This window comes from Bidens hawaiensis, unplaced genomic scaffold (genome assembly GCF_021521415.1).
Source record: "Bidens hawaiensis isolate Kalapana, Puna unplaced genomic scaffold, B.hawaiensis_p1.1 tig00001685_1, whole genome shotgun sequence".
Taxonomy (NCBI): Eukaryota; Viridiplantae; Streptophyta; class Magnoliopsida; order Asterales; family Asteraceae; genus Bidens; species Bidens hawaiensis.
In genome coordinates this window covers 695973-718608 of record NW_027491095.1, presented here as the reverse complement: position 1 = coordinate 718608, position 22636 = coordinate 695973, and the positions used below count along the sequence as shown (strand labels likewise).

General features: G+C 34.7%; 4 protein-coding genes across 4 annotated transcripts; all 4 read right to left on the bottom strand.

Moving 5' to 3' along the window:
• Positions 1–551: 551 nt before the first annotated feature.
• Positions 552–1853, bottom strand: LOC143590839 (light-harvesting complex-like protein 3 isotype 1, chloroplastic). Its single transcript, XM_077071199.1, has 3 exons — positions 1340–1853; positions 1117–1254; positions 552–1013 (listed from the first exon to the last, which is right to left on the bottom strand). Exons 1-3 carry the CDS (start codon positions 1842–1844, stop codon positions 712–714), a joined length of 945 nt encoding a protein of 314 aa, XP_076927314.1. The 5' UTR covers positions 1845–1853; the 3' UTR covers positions 552–711.
• A 1528-nt stretch (positions 1854–3381) lies between these two features.
• LOC143591861 (receptor-like protein EIX2) lies at positions 3382–6477 on the bottom strand. The gene has a single exon (XM_077071938.1). It carries the CDS (start codon positions 6475–6477, stop codon positions 3382–3384), a length of 3096 nt encoding a protein of 1031 aa, XP_076928053.1.
• A 1132-nt stretch (positions 6478–7609) lies between these two features.
• Positions 7610–10564, bottom strand: LOC143590831 (uncharacterized protein At1g28695-like). The gene is made up of 3 exons (XM_077071191.1): positions 10119–10564; positions 9222–9593; positions 7610–8110 (listed from the first exon to the last, which is right to left on the bottom strand). Exons 1-3 carry the CDS (start codon positions 10272–10274, stop codon positions 7610–7612), a joined length of 1029 nt encoding a protein of 342 aa, XP_076927306.1. The 5' UTR covers positions 10275–10564.
• Positions 10565–16867: 6303 nt separating this feature from the next.
• LOC143590820 (uncharacterized protein At1g28695-like) lies at positions 16868–22241 on the bottom strand. Its single transcript, XM_077071188.1, has 3 exons — positions 21821–22241; positions 21006–21383; positions 16868–17500 (listed from the first exon to the last, which is right to left on the bottom strand). The coding sequence occupies exons 1-3, from the start codon at positions 21965–21967 to the stop codon at positions 17000–17002; spliced, it is 1026 nt and encodes a 341-aa protein (XP_076927303.1). The 5' UTR covers positions 21968–22241; the 3' UTR covers positions 16868–16999.
• Between the last annotated feature and the right edge of the window lie 395 nt (positions 22242–22636).

The following is a 22636-nucleotide window of genomic DNA, read 5'->3' as shown; positions in this document are numbered from 1 at the left end:
ACAATTGTTATAATCGCTCTTGATCCATCAAACAAGACATAAAGGGTATTTGTGTCTTTTCACTGAGCAACAACTTGCACAATTGCTTTAATATTCAGATTTATATATAGTTACTTTTATTAGATGATACAAATTATAAAACAAAAAATAAAAATATTTTGTAAAAAGTATGTTTTATGAGAGTGTTTGTTGGGTGTAAACTCAATCTCCTATCCGGATTATGAGAAAGTATGACTTATTTCCTTTATGCTAATTATTTTAGTCAAACATCATTATATTAATACCAATTGTGTTTATTTTCAATTCTTCGTTACAAAAGAAAATAACAATGTGAACTGCAAAGCAAAAGCTGAGAAAACAAACAAACAAAGTCACGTGATATTTTTTATTTATTTATCAAGGTGGCCTTATCCGTGGGAAAGAATTCCAGGGTGAAGAAAAATATTAAAGTTAGTGAATTGTATGCAGAAAATATTAAATAATCACCAAATATGAAAATGATTGAATATGAATTAGAAAAATATTGAAGTGTCACATATACTTGAATTAGACTAGCTTCTTGTTTATAGAAACTTATATGACCATCAATAATGCTCATGACAAAACTTCATCGATTACACATACAAGCACTTTCGTGGTATACGTACGATCATATGTTGGCCAGGAATTCTAACTAGTTTCATACATATAATCTATAAATCAAATTTCTCTTTAGAGATCAAACAGTTTCAATAGTTCTTGATACATTTGTTTCATTTTTTCTCCTAAAGCTCCACTGCCTGCAGAATCTTGATCTTGCCATGATGCTTGCCACTGTTTATCATAAAACGTAGCTTCGTCTGCTAGATTCCTTAAATCCTTCAGAGACTCGGTTTGCCTAAAAACAACTACACCGATGACCGCCAGGAACAAACCAATCTTGCATATGAAATTACCACTTTGCCCCACGACGTCCAACCCAGTCAAAACATCCACAAGATAAGCCATAAAGAACCCAATCATCGCAGCTTGACCTGCGTTATGACAAATATGTTATCAATCTAGAGTGATCTGAAAACCCGAACTGGGATTAGGCCAAGTACAAATATGTAAGTGCATATTAGAATGAAGACTAACCATTGAGCAACTCAGCCTCAGGTAGGTGAGAATGTGTAATCCAAGCCCACCAAGGTATAATGGAGCTTCTAAACAGCACCGGTTCTTGATTCGTTGCTGCCTCTGGATATAATTCAAGAAACTTTCTTCTCCTGGCTTCTGCAAAATCATAAAGTCAAAGTTTGACTTTTAGTGTGACAATAATTCAAGAAAACATATATACAGATGAATGAAAATTATTCACCCGCAACGATTAGAGCATCCCAATCCATTTTTCCAGATTTTACAAACATGTTCAAATCCCATGTCCCTTGTTTCCACCGCTCATCAACGAATCTAAAACTAGAAGTTTCTGTCCCGTCACTGCTCTTGACTACCTTATTGTTATTGTTCTGGTTTTGTTCTTGAGGTGTGATTAGACTGTTTTGGTCTTTAACATTCAGCCCTACAAATGCTGAATCCTGTTTGGTGCCTAAAGAGCGTGTGGTTCCGAGTTGAGATGATTCTTTGGTGGCTAAGTGAAGAGAACTGCAAGCTCGGTACATTGCAGCATTGATGCATATAGGAGCCATATGATCTGCTGTGTTTGGTAAAACAATATCTTGTATGGTATTATGTTCTCTTTTTCTAATATTGGTTTCTAAAGCGTCTTTAACACTAAAAAGAATAAAAGGTATTGCAGCCCATAACTTGATATACAAGGGAATGGGAAGATCTTTTCTCTTGATGTTATGGGTCGCTTTTGTCATTTACTTCTTTGTGATTTTATTCTACCATCTCTGTTTATATAATTTTATTAATACATGAATTTGTATATTTCAAATTTCAATAAGCACGTATTAGTCGTGTCAGGTTAGCTTAGCTGGTAAAATCGATTAAAATGACTCATGATCTGTATATTGTTTAATGTCAAAGGCATCAATCGTAATCTGGACACACTTAAATTTGTGTAATCCGAAGTTCTGAACATGATGCGTTTAACCCATTTATCTAAAACGGTCAAAGGGCCGTGTTGTAAAAGGATTGGTGGGCTGACCTTATAAAAAGGCATTGTTGGACAGTCAACATGTTTAAGTAAACATATTAAACATGTCAAAACGAGTACAACCGGTTTGAAATTAATGGGTGTTGTGTGGCTGTTCATGTTATATTTCGGGTCATGAATTATATGGGATTACTTATGGTCATGGTGAAAAAGAAATTATGATTGTTTTAATTTATTAACTTATTCAACTTGTTTAATAATATTTGTCTGGATTATAACTAAATAAATTTATAGCTGAAACTAGGAATCATTTTTATTTATTTTGCCTAAAAATACTTGACATAAAAATGCAAATGTTTAACTCTATTATGTTAGTAGTTCAATTCATTGATCTAGGGTTAAAAAGTAAATTTTGTATTGACCCTGCCCAAAACCTCAATGGGCCATCGTTGATCCATATAACTGACCAAGATTATAGTTCAGATCATGAGGGGCGTTTCAAGGTATATGTTACAATTTTGGACCCGAACTAAATTGAACAGATAGCTCAACTCAAGGTATCGATCTGTTACAATTCTGGACCCGAACTAAATTGAACGTCCAACGGTATTTTTTTATCTTCTCATTTGAAAGTGAAGGGATTCTTGAATTCCAACAAACATGGGTCATGATTGGAATTACGTTCAAATTGCAATTCCTACTCTATCCAAACGGGCACGTGGGATTTAAATTCCAATTCCTTCAAAATTTACGAATTCTGCGAACCGAGTGCACCCTTATTGCATTTCAATTGATTCTTTGATGGTAGATGACTTAAATACTATGAAAGAGCGCTTGATTGACTATCATCAACACTGCATCCTGAATGTATAGATCATATAATCTTTTATGGGGTCTTAATGTCATCTACAAACCTATAAGTGAATCAAAAGAGAATGAACATTCAACCTTGTAATTTGAAATACTAGTATTTAGTTTGAAAAATGTAAGTGCTCAGCATAGCAAAAATTGATAGGGGACATCTTCGTGTGGATCCATTTACTGATTCTTTATGCTCGAAATGCTAGAAGCTATAGTTACTTACTGGTTGAAACTTTGAGATGCTAACACTGAAGAAATAGTGTATAGCAAGCTTAAGATAGTCCAAGAATCTGTTTACATAGTATATAGTTAAGAATGTCCAAGCTTGGAAGTTCATTAAGAAAGCAGTTTCTATAATCTGATAGTAAAACATTCATATTACAACTTTAAAACAGTATGCATCACTTATGAAACATGTTACCCTGCTACTTAACTAATGATTAACAACACAACAAATTCCGAATTGTGCCAACATTTACTGGAATGACAATAGCCCAAAAACCAACAAAAAATCCAGACAAGATGCTAATTATCAATCCAAAATCCTCACCATGTGATTTATCTCCTTCTGTTTGACTTATGTTATGCGCTACTCCACAAAGCTTAGTCAATGGAACTCCACAGAGTTTGTTGCCGAAGAAGCTGGATTCATTGAAACTCTGAAGTTGAGTGCTTGATGGGATTCTTCCAGACAAATTGTTGAAAGACACATTGAAGCTACTTAAGAAACTCAAGCCTGACAAGCTTGTGGGAAGTTCCCCCGAAAGATGGTTTAGGGACACATCAAATGATTCAAGTAACTTCAAGTCTCCGATATTATTTGGTATCACTCCTGTCAACTGATTGCTTGATAAATTTAAAGATTGTAACGCGTGAAGGGCCATTAGCTCACCTGGGATGCTCCCTGAAAAATTGTTACTTGAAAGGTCCAAAACCATCACCATTCCAAGAATAGTGCTATACGTATACTCATGTCCCTTCATCACCAATGAAACACTAGCTATGATGTCAATATTTTCAAATTTTAAGAACACAAATTGACCAATTGAGGAAGTTTCGTTCTTGGACAGGACACTGAAGTTGTTGACGCATCTTGGAATATTTCCGGTTAAATTATTGTGAGCAAAGTTCAAGATCTGAATAGCCGTAAGATAACAGAGCTCTTGAGCTATATTTCCATCAAAGTTGTTTGATCTGAGGTTAAGAATCCTTAAATTCGAAAGTTTAGTCCCAATCCATGTTGGAATGCTTCCAACAAGTTCATTTGTAGCAAACTGAAGGATCTGTAGTTTTGTCAAGTTCTTTATAGAAGCAGGTAATCTTCCAGACAACTTGTTCTTGCACATATTCAATGATTCTAGAGAAGTTAGTGATCCCAAACTTTTCGGAATTGCACCGGACAGATTGTTGTTCTCCAAGTTCAAGAATGATAAACTCGGCCACTTCACCCAACATTCAGGAATGACACCGAACAAACGATTATTTGCTAGATTAAGAGATTCTAGCCATTTGCCACGATAAGGACACAACAAATGATGTGATGACCCTGTGAAGGAATTATTTGATAGATCCAGGATCATTAACACCGAACTATTGAAAAGTTTAGGTAATTTCCCACTAAGCAAATTAGAACTCAAGTCAACTACAACTAGTGTTGCTGCGATATCAAACAAACTTCCTTGAAATTCATTGTTAGAGAGATCTAGATATTGTAGATTTGGGAATGACCTCCAAAAGGATTTAGGCATGGTTGATGATATCTTTGTATTTCTTATCTCCAAAAGTACTAAATCTCTTTGCATTAACAGCCACAATGGAAATTGAGGCCCTAAATCCCAAGAACTTAAATACAAGTATTGCAGTTTGAAAGTGGGATTCCAGTTTGCATCACGTGGTCTTAGGGATAAGTTGTTGCCTCTTCCATTCAGGTATTTCAGTTCTACTAGTTTGGAAAAATGAGAATCTGTCACAACACCCGTCAACAGATTGTCAGAGAGATCTAAAGTATTCAACTTAGATAGTTGACCAAGGCTTTCAGGAAGGGTATCAATCAGTTGATTATCTGAAAGATCTAACAATTCCAAAGATACTAGTCCTCCAATCGAGTATGGAATTGTACCAGAAATGAGATTCTCATCAAGATCCAATGATCTCAAAAGTGAAAGTCTTCCTATTGAATCTGGAATTGGTCCAACAATACGATTGTTTCTGAGTTGGAGGTCCACCAAGTTTATCAGTTGCCCAAGCTGATCAGGTAGAAAACTAGACAATTGTGAGGACTCGAAGGATAATGATTCAAGGCTAGGTAATTTGCAATCCAAAAATCTTTCAAAAAGACTTGTTAAACTAATATTTTGAAAATAATTTTCACCCATATCATGTCTCAGATTACAAAGGTTACCCAGTGACTTAGGTAGTGTGCTTGTGAGTTGATTACTAGAAAGGTCAAGACTAAGAAGAGAGGTCAAGTTGTGAAGGGAATCTAGAGCGAGACTTGAAACACCACACGAATTCATATCTAATGAAATCAAATTACCACCTATGCTATATAATCCTTTTAATACTAATGAGGAACTCATGAAGTCATTCCCAGAGATGTGAAGAAACTTCAGAGAAGTCAAGTTATGACAGCTACCGATGCTACTGGGAATCTGACAGTGTAAACCACACCAACTTAAATCTAACGAAACAAGACTAGTTATACTGAATATCCATTGTGGCATATAACTCTTCTTAAAGTTGTTTCTAGAGAGATCAAGAAAGGAAAGGAATGTGAGATTAACACTAGCAACATCAGAATGTATGTCAGGAACTCGACTATGAGAAAAATGTAGTTGGACTAACAAAGGCAGAGTGTTAATCACCTGAAACCAATCTGTTGCTTTTGTATGGTCTACGCCACTCATATCCAGGTGACGCAACGAACGTAAACTTGATAACCATTTCATATTCACAACACTAGTATATTCATATTCATCAGTATCATCATCATAAAAACTACCAAGACAGAGGATGCGTAATTCTGTCAGATTCCCCAGTTGAGGAGGGATTGTTCCACCAAATCTTGAACGTGAGAGGTTAAGATATCTCAAGTTTCCAAGAGAACCGATAAACCTAGGAATTTGGATTCCTCGAAAATCATTGCAACTCAAGTCTAGATGCTCAAGTTTCTTTAGATACAAGATGGATGGACTTATATCCCCTCTTAACCTCTGCCTTGCGGCTTTTCCGTACTCTTTGATTGTGTTGTAATTAAGAAAACCGCAATTATTAGGTAGATGAATCTTGTGAACATGACCTGTAATGTTATCACAAAGAATCCCAACCCACTTGCAACAATCACTCGTTTCACCATTCCAAGAAGCAAGTTGATCTGCTTCATCAATGAGGCCGTGCTTGAACCGAAGAAGTGCGTCTCTCTCATCAGCCCGGCATAAGGTAGCACTATAACTTTTAGTAGATAAGGTTGCCACAGAAAGTAAGGAAAATGTGAAGTAGAAGGAAGAGATATAAGAAAATATAAAAGCAGCACTCATGTTTCGGTGATGAGTTTAATTTATAAATGGTTTCAGGCTTCTTTGAAAAAAAAATAATACATCAAGGATATGATATATAGTCAGTTTGGCAGATGAAGAGTCCCTGTCTCAATTTTCACCAGTAGTTGATTATCAATTATGAATTATTGGCAATTAGTCAAAGTCAGTTGTGGATCCATCTGGTGTAAAAGCTTTCCTTTGTCAATACTCATTATTAATGAAAATGAAAGAAGTTGTGAAAGCCCAAGTCAACTGCTGTTGTTTTCATATTTTCCGGTTCCCTGTCATTAATTGTCTTGGCCAACTCTGTAATTACGAGTTTTCTCTTGTCATGAATTCTTGACCGTTAGTTTAATTGCGGTAATTTGTACATGATTAGTGGTTAAAGTGTTTTAGCTTTAACCTGCCATTTTATAGCACTTGGCCTGCTTGAGTGCTTAGTTAACCTATTTTTCTTGCTGCCAGATACATTACTTTACTGCATGTTTATAATATTTCCAACTTAATTGTTTTAAAGTTGAAAGTTGATACAAAGTTGATCTAAGATTTATCAACCTTTCAGTGAATATAGGTTATGTCTATATAACTAATCAAATATTTATATTGCATGTTAAGTTAACGAGTTGTAATTCTAGTTACTTGAAAGATATTGTGTTGAAGCATTTAAATGGTACTTAATCATACGCATGTGATTTGTGTTCGTTTTGGTGTGATTGATTTTTGCTTTGATTCGACTGGCAGTTTGTGTGTGCCACCCAATCATGCCCAGTACACCCTAGTTAGTCTAGTTAAGATCAAACGGTTGCTGTGTAAATGCACTTAACTCTTTATAAAAATGAAAGCTGCATTTTGGTGTTGACCACAAGGAATGCAAATTGCACTTAATTACTCTTTATAAAACCATCACTTTTACTGCTGCATCTATTGATTAACCATTAGCAACAATTCTACACTTTCAAGGATATCACAATTATATTTTGGGTTTGTTAGTTCCAAGAATATACATTACAATTTTTTGTTTCAACTAGCACGGCATTACATTTGTATGTTCATACAGTCTTATATAACGACTTTATTCAGACAGTGCAATTGTCAATCTCACCTATCTATAACATATTCATGGCACAATAACTCACTTAGTCCATGAATGTTTGCACGCGAAGTGATTCGACCATCTGTGATCCACTGTTTTATTTATAGATGGATCATTAAATCGTTTCCAATCATGAACAACCGCAAGCAAATCCGTGACTTTTGCCTTAATAGTTCGGCAACAATTTGCATGAACCGTCGAAACAACATTAACATCTCTACTATCTTGACAAAATCCACTGAAATAAATGGTGTCCAGAAACTTAACCGTAAGTCTCAACCTTTCAAAAACTTTTTGGTGCATTAGTTTCACAAGAACATCTTGTTCTTTCATTCCTGCTGAGTTGTTTCTTTGTCCATACCATTCATCAAATAATGCACTTGTCTTGTTGTTGGATTTGATCATGTAGAAGCCGGTGTTTAACGGATTCCCTTGTGACCATTGATTGCCATTAAACCAATCGACACTTATTTGAAGATCAACGGGTTCGTTTAGAGTTAGCCTTGAAAACGGATTCCTTAGCCACAGAACATCTACATCCTGTATATATAGTAATTGATTCAAAACCATATGTACTAAGAATTACTTGATATATATCTTCTTAAACAGCAAATGCATCAAATAAAACTCTACCAAGATACTAGAGACAACAAAACCAAGAACAATACAATCAAAACCAAGAATTACCTGATAGCTTACGTATTTTAACATGTAGTATTATAGTTTATGTGGATTTTGTGTAAAGATGATTATAAATCCGCATTCTTTATTTCATTTTTTTAAGTGATTATGTAATAGCACTTACTTAAAGGATAATTCAAATTATAAGAATTATAAGAATAGTTAATCTTACATATTTTGTATTAATTTTAGGAAAGATGGATTAAAATAATTCAAACTATTAACTATTGTCAAATATCAGTTCTAACTAACGAAATGTTTGTTGACAGTCTCATATTTTAATGTAATTGCTCAAAACTATCCACGACTAACGGAATCCTAACGTTCTTAGTCGTCAGTCAACAGAAAAACGTTTTTGACTAGAAAACTCAACCTGAACACCAACACCACTACTTGAACACCACCGCTAACCACCATCACGCCGACAATCATCAGCTAAACACCACCTGACACCGTCACCACCACCACCGCTAACGCCCACCAGCTGACTCACCACCACTTTAGCACCACCAACTTACTTTGATGGTGTTCTAAGGTTCAAGTGACCTCGATAACTTGGAATTTTTCTAGAAAAAGGTTTCTAATGGTCAGATCTAAGTTTAGAAAGTGCTTTGGGACGAAAATGTTGAGTTTGCTGGTCAAAAACGTTTTTTGACGACCGACGACTAACAACGTTAAGATTCTCTGAGTCGAGAATCGTTGGAAGCAAATATGTTAAAAGATGTAACTATCAGCAGACATTTCGTTAGTTAAAATTGTTGCGCCTGATGAAAATCTATCGTGTCAAGATTGAAATCTTTGCGCAAAAAGATAGTTATAAAAGTGCAAGTGAAAATGGGTTTTTATAAATCATTAAAGTTTAAGGCAGCATATTTATTATTATTTATCATCAAAATGGGCCTTTTATAAATCATAAAACTCTTTTAGAACCACAGTGCTACTATGCATGCAGCAGAACGATCAAACTTACCGTGAAAACAAAGTTGTATCCACGCTGGAGAACATCTCGAAGAAACCGGGTTCTTAGCCACATCATCTTTATGAATTTCTCCGACATGTAAATCTTCTCGTCGATGAACTCCTCGCCTTCAGTTTTCAGTTTGTAACAGTGTAATCCAAGAAACTTACACCGTTCAAAAGCCGTCTGATCAACCGCTACGATCAAAAGATGGTTCTTCAAATGCCTTGTGTCTTCTCCTAGCCAAAACCCGTCTAAGAATATATCCAGCATCGGTTTGTCGCCCTCAGCGTAAGCTTGGTTCACAATCGCGATGATCACTGTCTTGTTCGCCATTGAAGCTCCCTCCAAGGCTGTCCCCAACTCATCTGTATACATTGAGGCCTGATAATAACATCACAAAAAAAAACATGAATATTCTTTACTCATATAATTTAGCAAAATGAAAAATTATTTTGGTGGTTTGGTGAGTTTAGCCAAAAGAAGATGGTTTCTGGTGGTCCATATCGACCGTGTAGTGTTTTTGGAAATTCTGCCATCTGATGTAGCGGAACATGCCTTTTCTCTCACCAATGTAAGAGATTGTTACCCGCTATCTCAGACGACAGAATCACCAAAAACATTTCAGTGACAATATGCATCCCTGGAAACCATCAAATGATCAAACTTTGGCAAAAATCCACTTAACAAGCGAAAAACAAAACTCGAAAATGAAACCAATTTAAGACATTTAAAAAATATTGAGTTTTGCATTTCAAAAAGGGTTTACGGTGCAACTTGTTGTACGTTTACCTTCTGGTCTTGATGTAAACATTATATTTAAATAATTTGATATTTTTCTTTTAAAAAATATAAAAAAATAAGACATTGTTATCGAAGTATCAAGTATGAATGTATGATGAAACTTACGGTGGCCGATGATGGTATGGAATGATAAAGCTTGTCGGTTATGGCGGTTATGGATACCGATGTGTTTTTTTCAGATAAAAGGTAAACCAAAAGTAAAGATATAAGCAATAAAGTGCAAAGCGCAACAAAGCTTCCTGGTTTGAATGAACGTTCCATTGTTGCTAATGGTTTATCTGATGATGACACGGGGCGGATGACTGGATGGTGGCGACTAGTTTACCGGTTCATGAATCTATTAGGAGGGATCTGTAATAAATCTCAAGAGGAAATGGTGATTTGTAATGTAATGGTTGCATGGAGTTCATGTTGGCAAAATATATAGTCTTGGTGGCGTGATTGGGTTATTTACTTTATTAGACTTTATTTTGGTAATTGTGACTTTAACTTGATTGGTTTATTTACGTTACTAACTTTATTTTGAATAATTATGGCTTTTATTTCATGTGTTCTATCTCGTGTAGTTGAAGTTGATACAATGCAATGTGATACCAGAAGATGAATCTTGTGAACATGGCAGGTAAAGTTATCAAAAACAATCATGGTCCAGTTGCAACGGTTTTAAAGACGTAAAACGTTACGCGTTGGCTTTTGATGTTCAAACTTCTAATTTGCTTGAAAATTAAAATGGTCGATTTCTAATTTCAAGTCTAACTTTTATAGATTTTGAGGTCCAAAGGTGATGGAAATATGGAATCGTACAAGAGTTGCTTGTTATTGGCTAAATCAAACGAAAGGAAAATTATGGGCTGCACATTAAGTCTAAATGGGCTCAAGGATTTAAGCGGGAAATAAATGGGCCGATATTGGGCCTCATCAAAGACAGAGAATAAAGAAGAAAAAAGTCATAACTCATAAGGAGATTAGGCGTTCACGGGTATAGGGCTCGAGTTATGTGAAGCCGAGCATGTACACCGCCGTCATCATTGCAAGTACCCGCTGAAAGATGTGAATGCGGGTATTGCTAAGAATCATATTATGAATCCATTCCAAGGTATAAAAGAAAAACTCTAGATAAAGAAAAGAATTTATCGTCTAGATCGATGTAAAGAATTAAGAATTAATTCTAATTTATTTCAATTCAAATAATCAAGTTAATAATTTATCGTCTAGAAACAAATTATTTGCAAGGAGAACAAGATAAAAACTAAAGTCACTTTAGACGAAAGTGAAAACTTTGATATAAAAAAAATAAATAAATTAAACTAAAGTTTTTTTTTGCCTAACTATCAGTTAGAGGATTTAGCTTGTATGAATTATATATTATATGGCCAGAGAAGAGTGCAATTAAATCTGAGTCGTAGAAAAGACATGAGCTGGAATCCTGACCCTTGATGTCACTTAATCGGCAGTTTTTAGGGTGGTTACTAGCGGTTACCATCTCTTCACATCCTACGTTAAGTTTTCTCGCGTCGCCCTCCTTCGTAGGAGCAGTTAACATCACCAATGTTTCATATCGCAGATTGCTTTGTCTCCCATACCCTCAATCTTCTACTCTAGCCAACTTCGCTACTTAGATCAAAGAATTAACCAGAAGATTATTGCAAAGCTGCGGTGTTGATACCAAAATCCATGGCGGTGATGGAGCAATTAAGAGTTTGAAAGTGCCGGTGACATTGATTTGCGACTGCAAGGCTAATTGAAGATTGAGATTTGAGAGAAAGGCGTTTGTTGGCTAGAAAACGTCCCCTCAGAGAAAATGAGGTTTTGAACCATTGGTTGAGGTATTAAGTTGTAGTAATTTGATTGTGGTTTGTTGACCGTGCAGATTTTATGATGTGATTGAGCCTCTAGAGGAGTGTTTAAAAGCTCCCTTGCCTTTGATTCGATGTGTTGTGGCCAATGACAAGGATTTGGCGAAATCAGAGGTTTTATCTTCACTATATAACATAATTAGGTTATAAATCTTCAATTTGTGTCATGTTAATTGTTGATTAGAAAGAGGCTTGCTTTAGTTGCTACATTTTATTATATGCAGTAGTAGTAGTAGTATATATATAGAAGAATTTATTGACACATAATTAACTATTGACAGTATCGACTTGAAGTGTTTCTTATGGAGATTGAGAATCCTGGGAGAAGAGAAGCCCTTCATGAGGTCAATTGCGATAATTTATCATATTATTCTTATGTTTATGTACATTTGTGCCTACTGAATGACTTTTTCTTTGTTCTTTTGCATTAAAGGATGAGAATCAAACAACTAACAAGCCCAAGTTTATAGTTTTAGACGACAAAGAGACTTTGTAGAAACCAATGTTTTTAATAGACTCTGCCAAATGTCACCCTGAGTATATTTATGCGCTTAAAACATCTTAGGCTGTTTTTAAAATAGTAAAGCAATGCATTTTATAGTTCTATAATCATATTTGATACTTTTAGTCGACGGAAAAGGAACAGAAAATGCTGAAGGGTCAAACTGAACTTTTTAACCAACATTAGAATTTACCTGTTCTACTAGGAGGCTGTTGCATGTTTTATTTTCAATTGATGGTCTGATGGATTTTGTCATCCATTGCAGTTGTGAAGGGGAATGTTTAGGTCATTTCATGCAAGCTTGGATTCTGAGGAGGCACGAGATTCCACGCATGTTACTCTTGGTTTAACGTCTAAAGAATTGGAGGTCTGTTAACTATATGTTAGTTTTGGATTATATGAATTTTGTAAACTGTGTTTTTTTCTTAGTTATTTTTTGTCCCTACTGTTTTTCTGCGTTGGTTATTTTAGACATCTTTCATATATATTCTTTTGCAGGGTGTATGACAATACAAATGCAAGAATAGAAAGTATAGTCTACACCATTGTTTTGTTTGTGCTAAACTAGGATCTTCCAATAAATCTTCGTAGAGGTATGCAATTATAAAAAGTTATTAATAACAATCATGGATGATTATTAAATATATATTAAAAATTGTCAAATGCATGGCAGTTATACTCATACATGAAGGGTTCAAAATAAAAGCTCATAAATTGAAAGTGTCAAAAGTCAACTTTTTAAACTTTTTTTTCTTTTAATGAATAGCATTACACCAAATTTTGTTTACTTTGGCTAGTACTGTATTACTATTTATAAAACTTAAAGTGCTTAGTGTGATGTTAAAGATTAAAGTCCAATTCTACATTCTACACTGAATTAGTGTTTTAATCCGTTGTTGTGATACTCTTTTGGTTTTTCCACTTATTCTGTTTTTTTACATCCACAACATGCAGCAAAGTTTCTCCACAGAATTGATATAGCAGAACAACATGCTCTAAAAGAAGAAATTGCTGCAGGGGAACCCTTCATATGTCCAGCTCACTAATGTGCTGCCTGTAAGCAAACATAAAACGAAAGAGGGAGACTGGAATGGTGCAAGATGCCACACTAACTACAGGTACTTGGTTTCTCAAACTAATCATTACCATTCATGAATAAAACCAACAGTTGAAGGCTTTTTCATAACACATTAAAATTTATTTTCTTCACTTGTCCTTTCATATTTTGCACTACAAAGGCTATGAAAGGAGATGGTAGATTTGAGGTAACTAAAAGGTGATTTTGAACCTTTCATGTGGCCACACAGAGCACATCAGTGCTTATGAAGAAGGAAATGAGGGAAGATTGTCTGGGAAACAGAATCTACCAGCATCAATCAATTTTTATGGGTATATATAGAACACTGTCATCTAAAATTTATAAAAAAATTTAGGCAGTTCCACGTTTTTTTTTCTCAAGTCGTATACTTTGCATTTGGCATAACTTTTGTGGAGTAGCTAATTGTGCTTGCTCAATCCGTGTAGGGCGTGAAACTCAATCCGTGTGGGGCGTGACACTGAGAAGGCCAACAAAAGGTTAATTATAACATTCATAGTAAACAAATAATCTGGTTTTATTAAATAATTATTCATTTTTCTGATTTTTTTTGTCATGGTCAATTTAATTACATGTAGGTTACTTTGAATAACTTATGCTTTCTCTTTTAGCAAAAATCGCATATTGTAACAACGGCATTGTAACATCCCGAAATTTCTAAAGTAATATTTATTATATTATTTTGTCGGGTGAAATAAACGAGTTAGTGGAACGATAATAATAATAGCAAAATATGAAGACTTAGTAGGATAATTAGATGGGATTAGATATGGACCAAAAGGAAATATGGGCCTTCGGTCCATGGGCTTAAGGGAGTATAAATACCCCCCTTAAACCCCAATCCTTTCCATTCCATCCATTTATCCATCCTAATCTCTACACACTCCAAAACACACACAACCCGAACCAAGATCCAAAGGCGAGGACCCGAGCTCGTTGGTGCTAGATCGTCGTGACGAACCAAAGCAACAAGACCAGCTCGTGTTCGTAGTTCGACTCATTTACTGTACGTTTATATCGAGAACTTGTTCGTTTAGGTTTGGATTAGTATAGAAATGATAGATCTGTATTTGTATGGTAAAAACGAATCCAACAAAGCTAAACTTACTGAAAATGGATATGATTTGATGGGGTAATCGATTGATAAAAGAACCCGTAACCTATATGCCTAAATCGCACCCTTTAAACATCGATGTTAGGTCGATTTGACGGTTGGGGTTTGTAGGCTCTGGTCAGACGATTCCGTGGATACCTAAATCGAGTTATTTGGTTAAGAAACGAAGATGATTAAGGGATTTAAGGACGAACAGTACCTGCAGCTGGACAACTTCGCCTGCAAGCTAAGTTCACCTGATGAACTTCGCCTGCAAAGCTAAGTTCGCCTGATGACAACTTCGCTGCAAAGCTAAGTTCGCCTGCAAAGCTAAGTTCGCCTGATGAACTTCGCCTGCAAAGCTAAGTTCGCCTGATGACAACTTCGCCTGCAAAGCTAAGTTCGCCTAAGGTTTAACTTCGCCTAAAGCTAAGTTCGCCTAAGGTTTAACTTCGCCTAAAGTCAAGTTCGATTAGAAAATAAATTAAAAACGATAAGTAAAAGTAAGCTAATACTAGGCCACCAGATTAAATCAGGCGAGTATTGATACGTGTAACTTATACAGTCAGCCGAGCTCAGTTAAAGAAGGGATTTACAACTATCGAAGGAAGAAGCAGAGTTCAGGTGAGTTCTAACCCCATTTATGTGTTATGTTTTCGGGGCTATGTGCATACTCGATATGTTTGTTAATACGCTTATCCTAAGAGATAAGTGTATGCCTTATGTGAATGATGTGATATGTATGAATGATTGCTTGATGGTACGTGAACGATCTTCGGATATTGCATGTACTGTCAGGTTGTAACGCTATGTATAAGGTAAGTATGATATGTATGCTTATGTGTATGAACGTGATAAAGTTAATAAAAGAAGGATATGATGGTTGTATGGTTGTATGGTTACGAAAAGGGTACCGAGCCCTAATAATACTCGAGGTATGATGTATGGTTGTATGGTAACGAAGAGGGAATCGAACCCTACTAATATTCGAGAACTAGGGAACCGAACCCTACTAATATTCGAGGAAAGAGGGTACCGAGCCCTAATAATACTCGAGGAAAGAGGGTACCGAGCCCTAATAATACTCGAGGAAGGAGGGTACCGAGCCCTAATAATACTCGAGGTATGATGTATGGTTGTATGGTAACGAAGAGGGAATCGAACCCTACTAATATTCGAGAACTAGGGAACCGAACCCTACTAATATTCGAGGAAAGAGGGTACCGAGCCCTAATAATACTCGAGGAAAGAGGGTACCGAGCCCTAATAATACTCGAGGAAGGAGGGTACCGAGCCCTAATAATACTCGATGAAGGAGGGTACCGAGCCCTAATAATACTCGAGGAATGTAGGGCGTAATGCTCTTTATAACGTAAGATATGAAAGTAAGTTAATACAAAAGAAAGTATGAAAGTATGAATGAAAGAATATAAGTTTATGTGTATTGTATAGTGTATGATTAACTAGAACTCACTCAGCGTAGCTGACTTTTAGTATGCACGCAGGTGAGTAGAATGAGACAGCTAGCTTGAGCGGGCACATGGTGGGCGAATAGGAGACTGGCATCTGAAGACTCAAGATGTTTTAATGTAATTGACGTTTATTTTGAAAGACAAGAATGTTTAAATAAGACAAGTTTTGGATTGTTGTAACGTTTCATGAAAGTTTTTATATTCCGCGAAAGTTTTAATGAACTCTGACTTGTAAGAACTGTGTTTATGAGTAAATCCGACGCTAAAGTAAGGCTACCGGGTTCGGGGCCTTACAGGCATTATCATGTCCCACCTTCAGAAAATACGATTTATGATGATTTATGTTTTAAAGTATGGTGTTAGACGTTTTTTTCCTACTAACATGTCAAATTGGTAAAGATAAAAGAATACTATCTAAAAAATAAACAACTCAAACAAGATCATGTTTCATAAAAATGCAGAAGGCATTGTTTTGTATTTACTGCTTTTTTTAATAATTTGTAATACAATTTATCCTTGGAGCATACCTTGTGTGTTTTTTATTTTGATTTTTAAACAAATAATTTTGTTTTTGTTTTCTTTTTAGTGTAAATAAACAAAATACTAATATCATTATCATATTTTATAAGTTGTCTGTCCGATGGACGGGTATAATACTAGACGTCCTATTCTCGCGTTGATGTTCTCGTCCACCGGACGGATAAAATGCTAGTTACTATTGGTTTAACATCAATAATGGGAGCCGCTTTGGTATTAACACTATGGTAGAATAAGAGAGAGGACAAATAATTGTAATAACAATATTAAGAAACAACAACTAATAATATTTAAAAAAAAACACTCAACTTTCAAAGCATTTTCATGCTATTCGTCTGTCGCGAATACATGAACATTGTGTACCAATACAATGTAATTATTTATCAATCGATCTCACTAGCAAATCCACACCATATTCATGGAAAACAGCTCACAAAATCCATGAATTTTGACAAGCTAAGTGGTTCGACCATCTATATTCCATTGTTTTATTGCGGGTTGGATCTTCAAATCTCTTCCAATCATGAATAACCGTGATCAAATCCGTGACTTTTGCTCTAATACTCCGACAACAATTTGCATGTACAGTTGAAACAACGTTAACATCTCTGCTATTTTGACAAAATCCACTAAAATATATGGTGTCCAAAAATCTAACCCTCAGTCTCAACCTTTTAAAAGCTCTTTTCCGCATTAGCTCAACGAGAACATCTTGTTCTTTCTTTCCAGTTGAGTTGTTTCTTTGTCCATACCACTCATCGAACAATGCGATTGTCTTGTTGTTGGATTTGATCATGTAGAAACCGGTGTTTATTGGATTAGTTTGTGACCACTGTTTGCCATTAAACTGATCTACGCTTATTTGAAGATCGACGGTTTCGTTTAGGGTAAGCCTTGGAAATGGATTTCTTAGCCACAAAACATCAGTGTCCTGTTAATAATTCAACATGAAAGGATAAGTTATTTGATAGCTTATGGATTTTATTATATTATTTCACGTCTCATTTACACTACTACAAGAAACTTAACAGACTATGACCGAAGAAAAAACAAAGAAGAAAACAACAAAAAACGAGAAACTTCAAATATTCCTCGCTGATACGATGGACCGAATGAAAAATGATGCTTTCCGGTAAGCATTAGGGGCAACTAGCATATCATATAAGATAAGAGATAGGAGATTAAAATGGTTTGGACATCTGAAGAGAAGACAGGCGACGGCTCTCGTTAGGTCCGTTAAAAACATTACTATGGGTGGAAGGAGGGGTCGAGGTAGACAAAACTAACACTATTATCACTATATCAATGGCCGTTGTTCCATCTCGTTATCCTCACCTACGTTCGGTTCCCCTAGAAACTTAAGTCGTAGCATTTTCTAATGTAATATTTAAATATCATAATGCAATATTTGAACATTGTTGTAGCATTTTTAATGCTATAATTATAATTTGATGAGTTAAATATTTAATGAGTTTATTAAAGCTTAATAAGATGCAAGAAAACAAAATTGAATGTAAGAAAATAAACTACTAATTTGTGTAATTTATACAAATATTTAAAAAGCAAGCGATAATATATAATAACATAACAAATGACGAAATTATATTTTGAATAATGACATGAAAAGTTGAAATCTATATAGATATGGTTGGTGAACTCAAAATACTCGCATAATATCTTAATAGGAAAAAGTTAAAACGCAAAAGAAAAACAAAAATAAGAGGTATGTAAAGGATTTGTAGTTAAAAAAAACATTTCAAAAAAAATAATAAAAGATAAATAAAAAACAGAAAACGTTAAGTCCTTTTTAATGGAAATCATTGGGGGCAACTTTTTTAAATTTGGGACCGACAGTGACGATAAAATGAACAAGAATCAATATCATTCGATAGGGATTATTAAAATTCAATAAATCTACTTAATATTATATAATTTTGATGATAATGAGATCGATTACAAGAAAACCTTTTATGATAATGATATTATTCCTTTTTAAACGGTGTTTATTTTCTTTTTCCTCAATTTTATTAATAAATTATTACACATTTTATATTTATTATTTATAATTATAATTATAACGCCAATTTATTAATATACGTTTTAATAATAGTAAAGGAAGAAAAAAGTCGCGTCGTTGTTGGGTCCAATCTATCGACATTCGTTGAATTTTTGTGCCAAAGCCCAAAAATAACTATTTATTCTAAACGTTTAGAAAATATCCCAAGTTATAGAAATATTGGCGAAGGATGGACGGGGCCAGGGGTGGCCCTGCCCCCCTCAGTTTTTTTTCGCGGTAATGTAAATTTACTCGTTTTCGTCCAACAATTTTTATATGTAGTGTAAATTTATCCGTTTTCAGCAGAAAATTTGATCTCGGCCCCCTCCATTTACCGTTTTTTTAAGTGTATATTTGTTCGGCCCCCTCAACATATTCGTCCAGGCTTCGCCACTGGAAATATACCTAATATTTAATTTTAGAATATAGTATAACGTTCTAGAAAACGGTTACTAAAAATAGTTACATAACTGGAAAATCATTTATAATAAATATTTATATAAAAATAAGTTTTAAACTTTAGTGTATTACCAATTTTAAGAACTCACAAATTGCGACAGAATAATCAAACCAAACAAAAATTAGGCATAAACATGTTGACTCACGAACACGCGTTAACTTGTAAAACATAAGTTAAATAAACTTATAAAGTATGCAGACGAAAACCATTTCAATGAATAACAATGCTAGCTTGCATAGGGTTTATTAGAGTTAAATACTTATAAAGTATACATAGAAAAGAATAAGTCGAAACGTGTAACATTTGAAAAGAATATATAACTAGGTTGAAATAATATTACGGAGAGACTGTTAAATAAAGAAATAGACGTATAAACGTTGAACCACGCACATGCTTTAACTCGGGAAAATTAAACCTTGTGTAAAACATTAAAAATAATAACTAAGTCTAAATGATGAAAAACATAAAACATACAAAAAAAAATTAAGTCGATACATTAATATATATATTCTAATAGTAATAATAATAAATAAATAATTAAAGTCGAAAGATTTGTAAAGTATAGTATGTATTGAAATTCAAACCAATTGTAATGAAATTACGAATAATTTTAGTGAAAAGAAAAGGAGAAAAAATTAATAAAGTTCAGGGGAAAAGTGAAATATATAATAAATACAAATTACAATTAAGCTCGGTTGCATAGTGTACAAATCTATCTATGATATATTTAAACAAAACCATAAACATCCTACGTGTCGCGATGTGATCGCACCCTCTTTTATTGGAGTCACCAGATTTGTTTAACTTTTTAAATTGAGACTTCTAATGCATTTGACCCGAATTCATGGGTATTGGTCGCATCAAACCCAGATATTTCTCAAACGGGTTATAATATCTCATTTAATTAAAAATTAATCTCATCAAATATTTGATATATAAATCTTACAAAGTAAGGATATACTAAAATTAATATTTGATTTATTTAAAAAGATATATATTATTTATAATTAAAAAACCAATTTTATAGTAAAAAATAAATAAATAAACGGGTCTTGGGTCTAATCAAACCCATATAGCTTTTAAACCGAGTTATAACATCTCACTTTTTTGTGAAAGAATTTATCGTCAAACCATAAGTATATTATTAACTTTCATACAATAAAAATATTCAAAAAATAATAAATATTAGAAACAAATAATATAAAACAACATTGTAATACGGGGGATAAAAACTAATAATAACATATATACCTCAAACACATTTGAAAAGGAACAGTAAAATTGCGAGGAAATAAATGAATAAATCGAAAGTTAGCATATTTCCAAATGCCTAAGACCACCCGTAGTGGCAATTTATTGAAGGCGTTTTGGCCTATAACACCGGGGGCACCCCCCCGCCCCCCCCACCCCCCCCCACGTTTTGGGCTAATTTTTTATTTAGGCGTTTTGTACGTAACGCATGTGGAAGGCATGCAAATTAAAAAAAAACAAATAACAAAGTTATGGCTTTATGGTGGCTTTATGACTACACCCTATTTCTGTAAAAACCATAACTCTGACTGGGCGTCACGTGACGCATAACGCCTAGGAGTGGGGCTTTATGACTGCACATGGTCTAACCCCTACAATAAATCAGATTAGAATTTAATACATTTCCACACGCTTAACCCCTCAAATTATTTAACACGTTGTGTGCTTAAGACTTATAATTCTAATTACCTTTTTTCAACATTTTAAAGATGAGATATATCATATATTAGCTTTTAGTTTTTGTAATCGGGTATTACTTTGTATTTTTCTCTCATTTTATAGTTTCTTACGACAGTATAATGACCTAATGCATTTAACTACCCCCTATATATCGCCAGATTTTAAAAATAACGTTAACATCCCAATTAAAGAAAGAAAAACATGACTTGCCGTGAAAATAAAGTTATATCCACGCCGAAGAACATCTCCAAGAAAACGGGTTCTTTGCCACATCATCTTTATGAAATCCTCCGACATGTAAATCTCCTCGTTAACGAAGTCTTCATCGTCCGCTTTCAGTCTGTAACAGTGTAATCTAAAGAACCTGCATCGTTCAAAAGCCGTTTGATCAACCGCCACAATCAAAAGATGGTTTGTCAATTGTCTTGTGTTTTCTCCTAGCCAAAACCCGTCTAAGAATATATCAAGCATTGGTTTGTCGCCTTCGGTGTAAGCTTGGTTCACAATGGTGATGATCACCGTTTTGTTGGCCATGGAAGCTCCCTCCAAAGCTGCCTCTAGTTCATCTCTATACATAGAGGTCTCGTGCTGCAATTATCACACAAAACACGATAGTTTATGAATCAAACTCAAGATAGGATCATGTTATAGCTACACTACCCTTATTTGATTTCACGCCATCAAATGGTTGTTCATAAAACATAAAACACTTAGTGTCATATAAATCAAACTTTGAAAGTTATTGTTCAGAATGGTCGAATTAACAATATTCAAGTGGCCGTTCTGACCATTTGATGGTCAAATTTTGAGAGTTGTTGGTCAGTTGGGTCGTTGGGCCAATATCCGAACAATCGTTTTAACCATAAACCGACAGACAATCATACTTTGAAAATTTTTTTTTGTTAAAACAGTCGTCTAATATCTATTTGGATGGTCATTTGACATGGTAGATGTCAGAGTACGGTGTGTGTATAGATGGTCCCAAGATAATTATTAAGACATTAACGAAGTTTGAAGAAGCTTACAATGGCTAGCGACTGTCTGGAATGATGAAGCTTGTGGGTCATGGTGGTTGTGCCTTCTCCTGATAAAAGATAAATAAAAGCTAATGATATAAGCAGTAAAGTGCAAAGAGCAAGAGGGGTTCCATGTTTGATTTGTAGATCCATCATTATTACTGTGGCGGAGGAGTGCGGTTGGCCTGCTACCAGTTTACCGGTTGATGAATATATGAGAAGGAATTTGAATTAAATTTGGAGACGTATGGTGACTTGTAATGGTTGAATGGTAGTTCATGTTGGACTAGAGTATTCAAATAGAATAGTCATGGGGTGCCGTGGATATTGGTTTGTCTTACTATTTATGAGTTGCGACTTTTGTTTGGTGTATTCTTTCATGCATATTTGGTTACCGGCCCGATAGCCAAAAATTGAATAATCAACACTTGTTTTTGTTTATACTTATTTCAATTAAATTTTTGAGAGGAAAATGGTCATTTGTAATGATTGGATGGGAGTTCATGTTGGACTTTGAGTATTTCATATATAAAATCAATTATTTAAAAATCGGTCTATATAGACCGGTTTAGCTGGATGCTAGGCAAGTGGCCAATATGTTTTAGCCTGGTAAATTGGGCAAATAGTTTTAGATTGAATTGTCGGTTTTAGTGGTAATATCGGTCCATACTACCACATCGGTTTGATTCCAAAGTAAAAAATTTTGGTTTAGACCAAAGACTTTTAACAGCCCATCCATAAACAATTTACCTCCCTAAGCCAATGATTAAAAGAATTAAGAATTAACCAGCTAGTGGCCATCAGTACTCGAATATTGTCATCGAT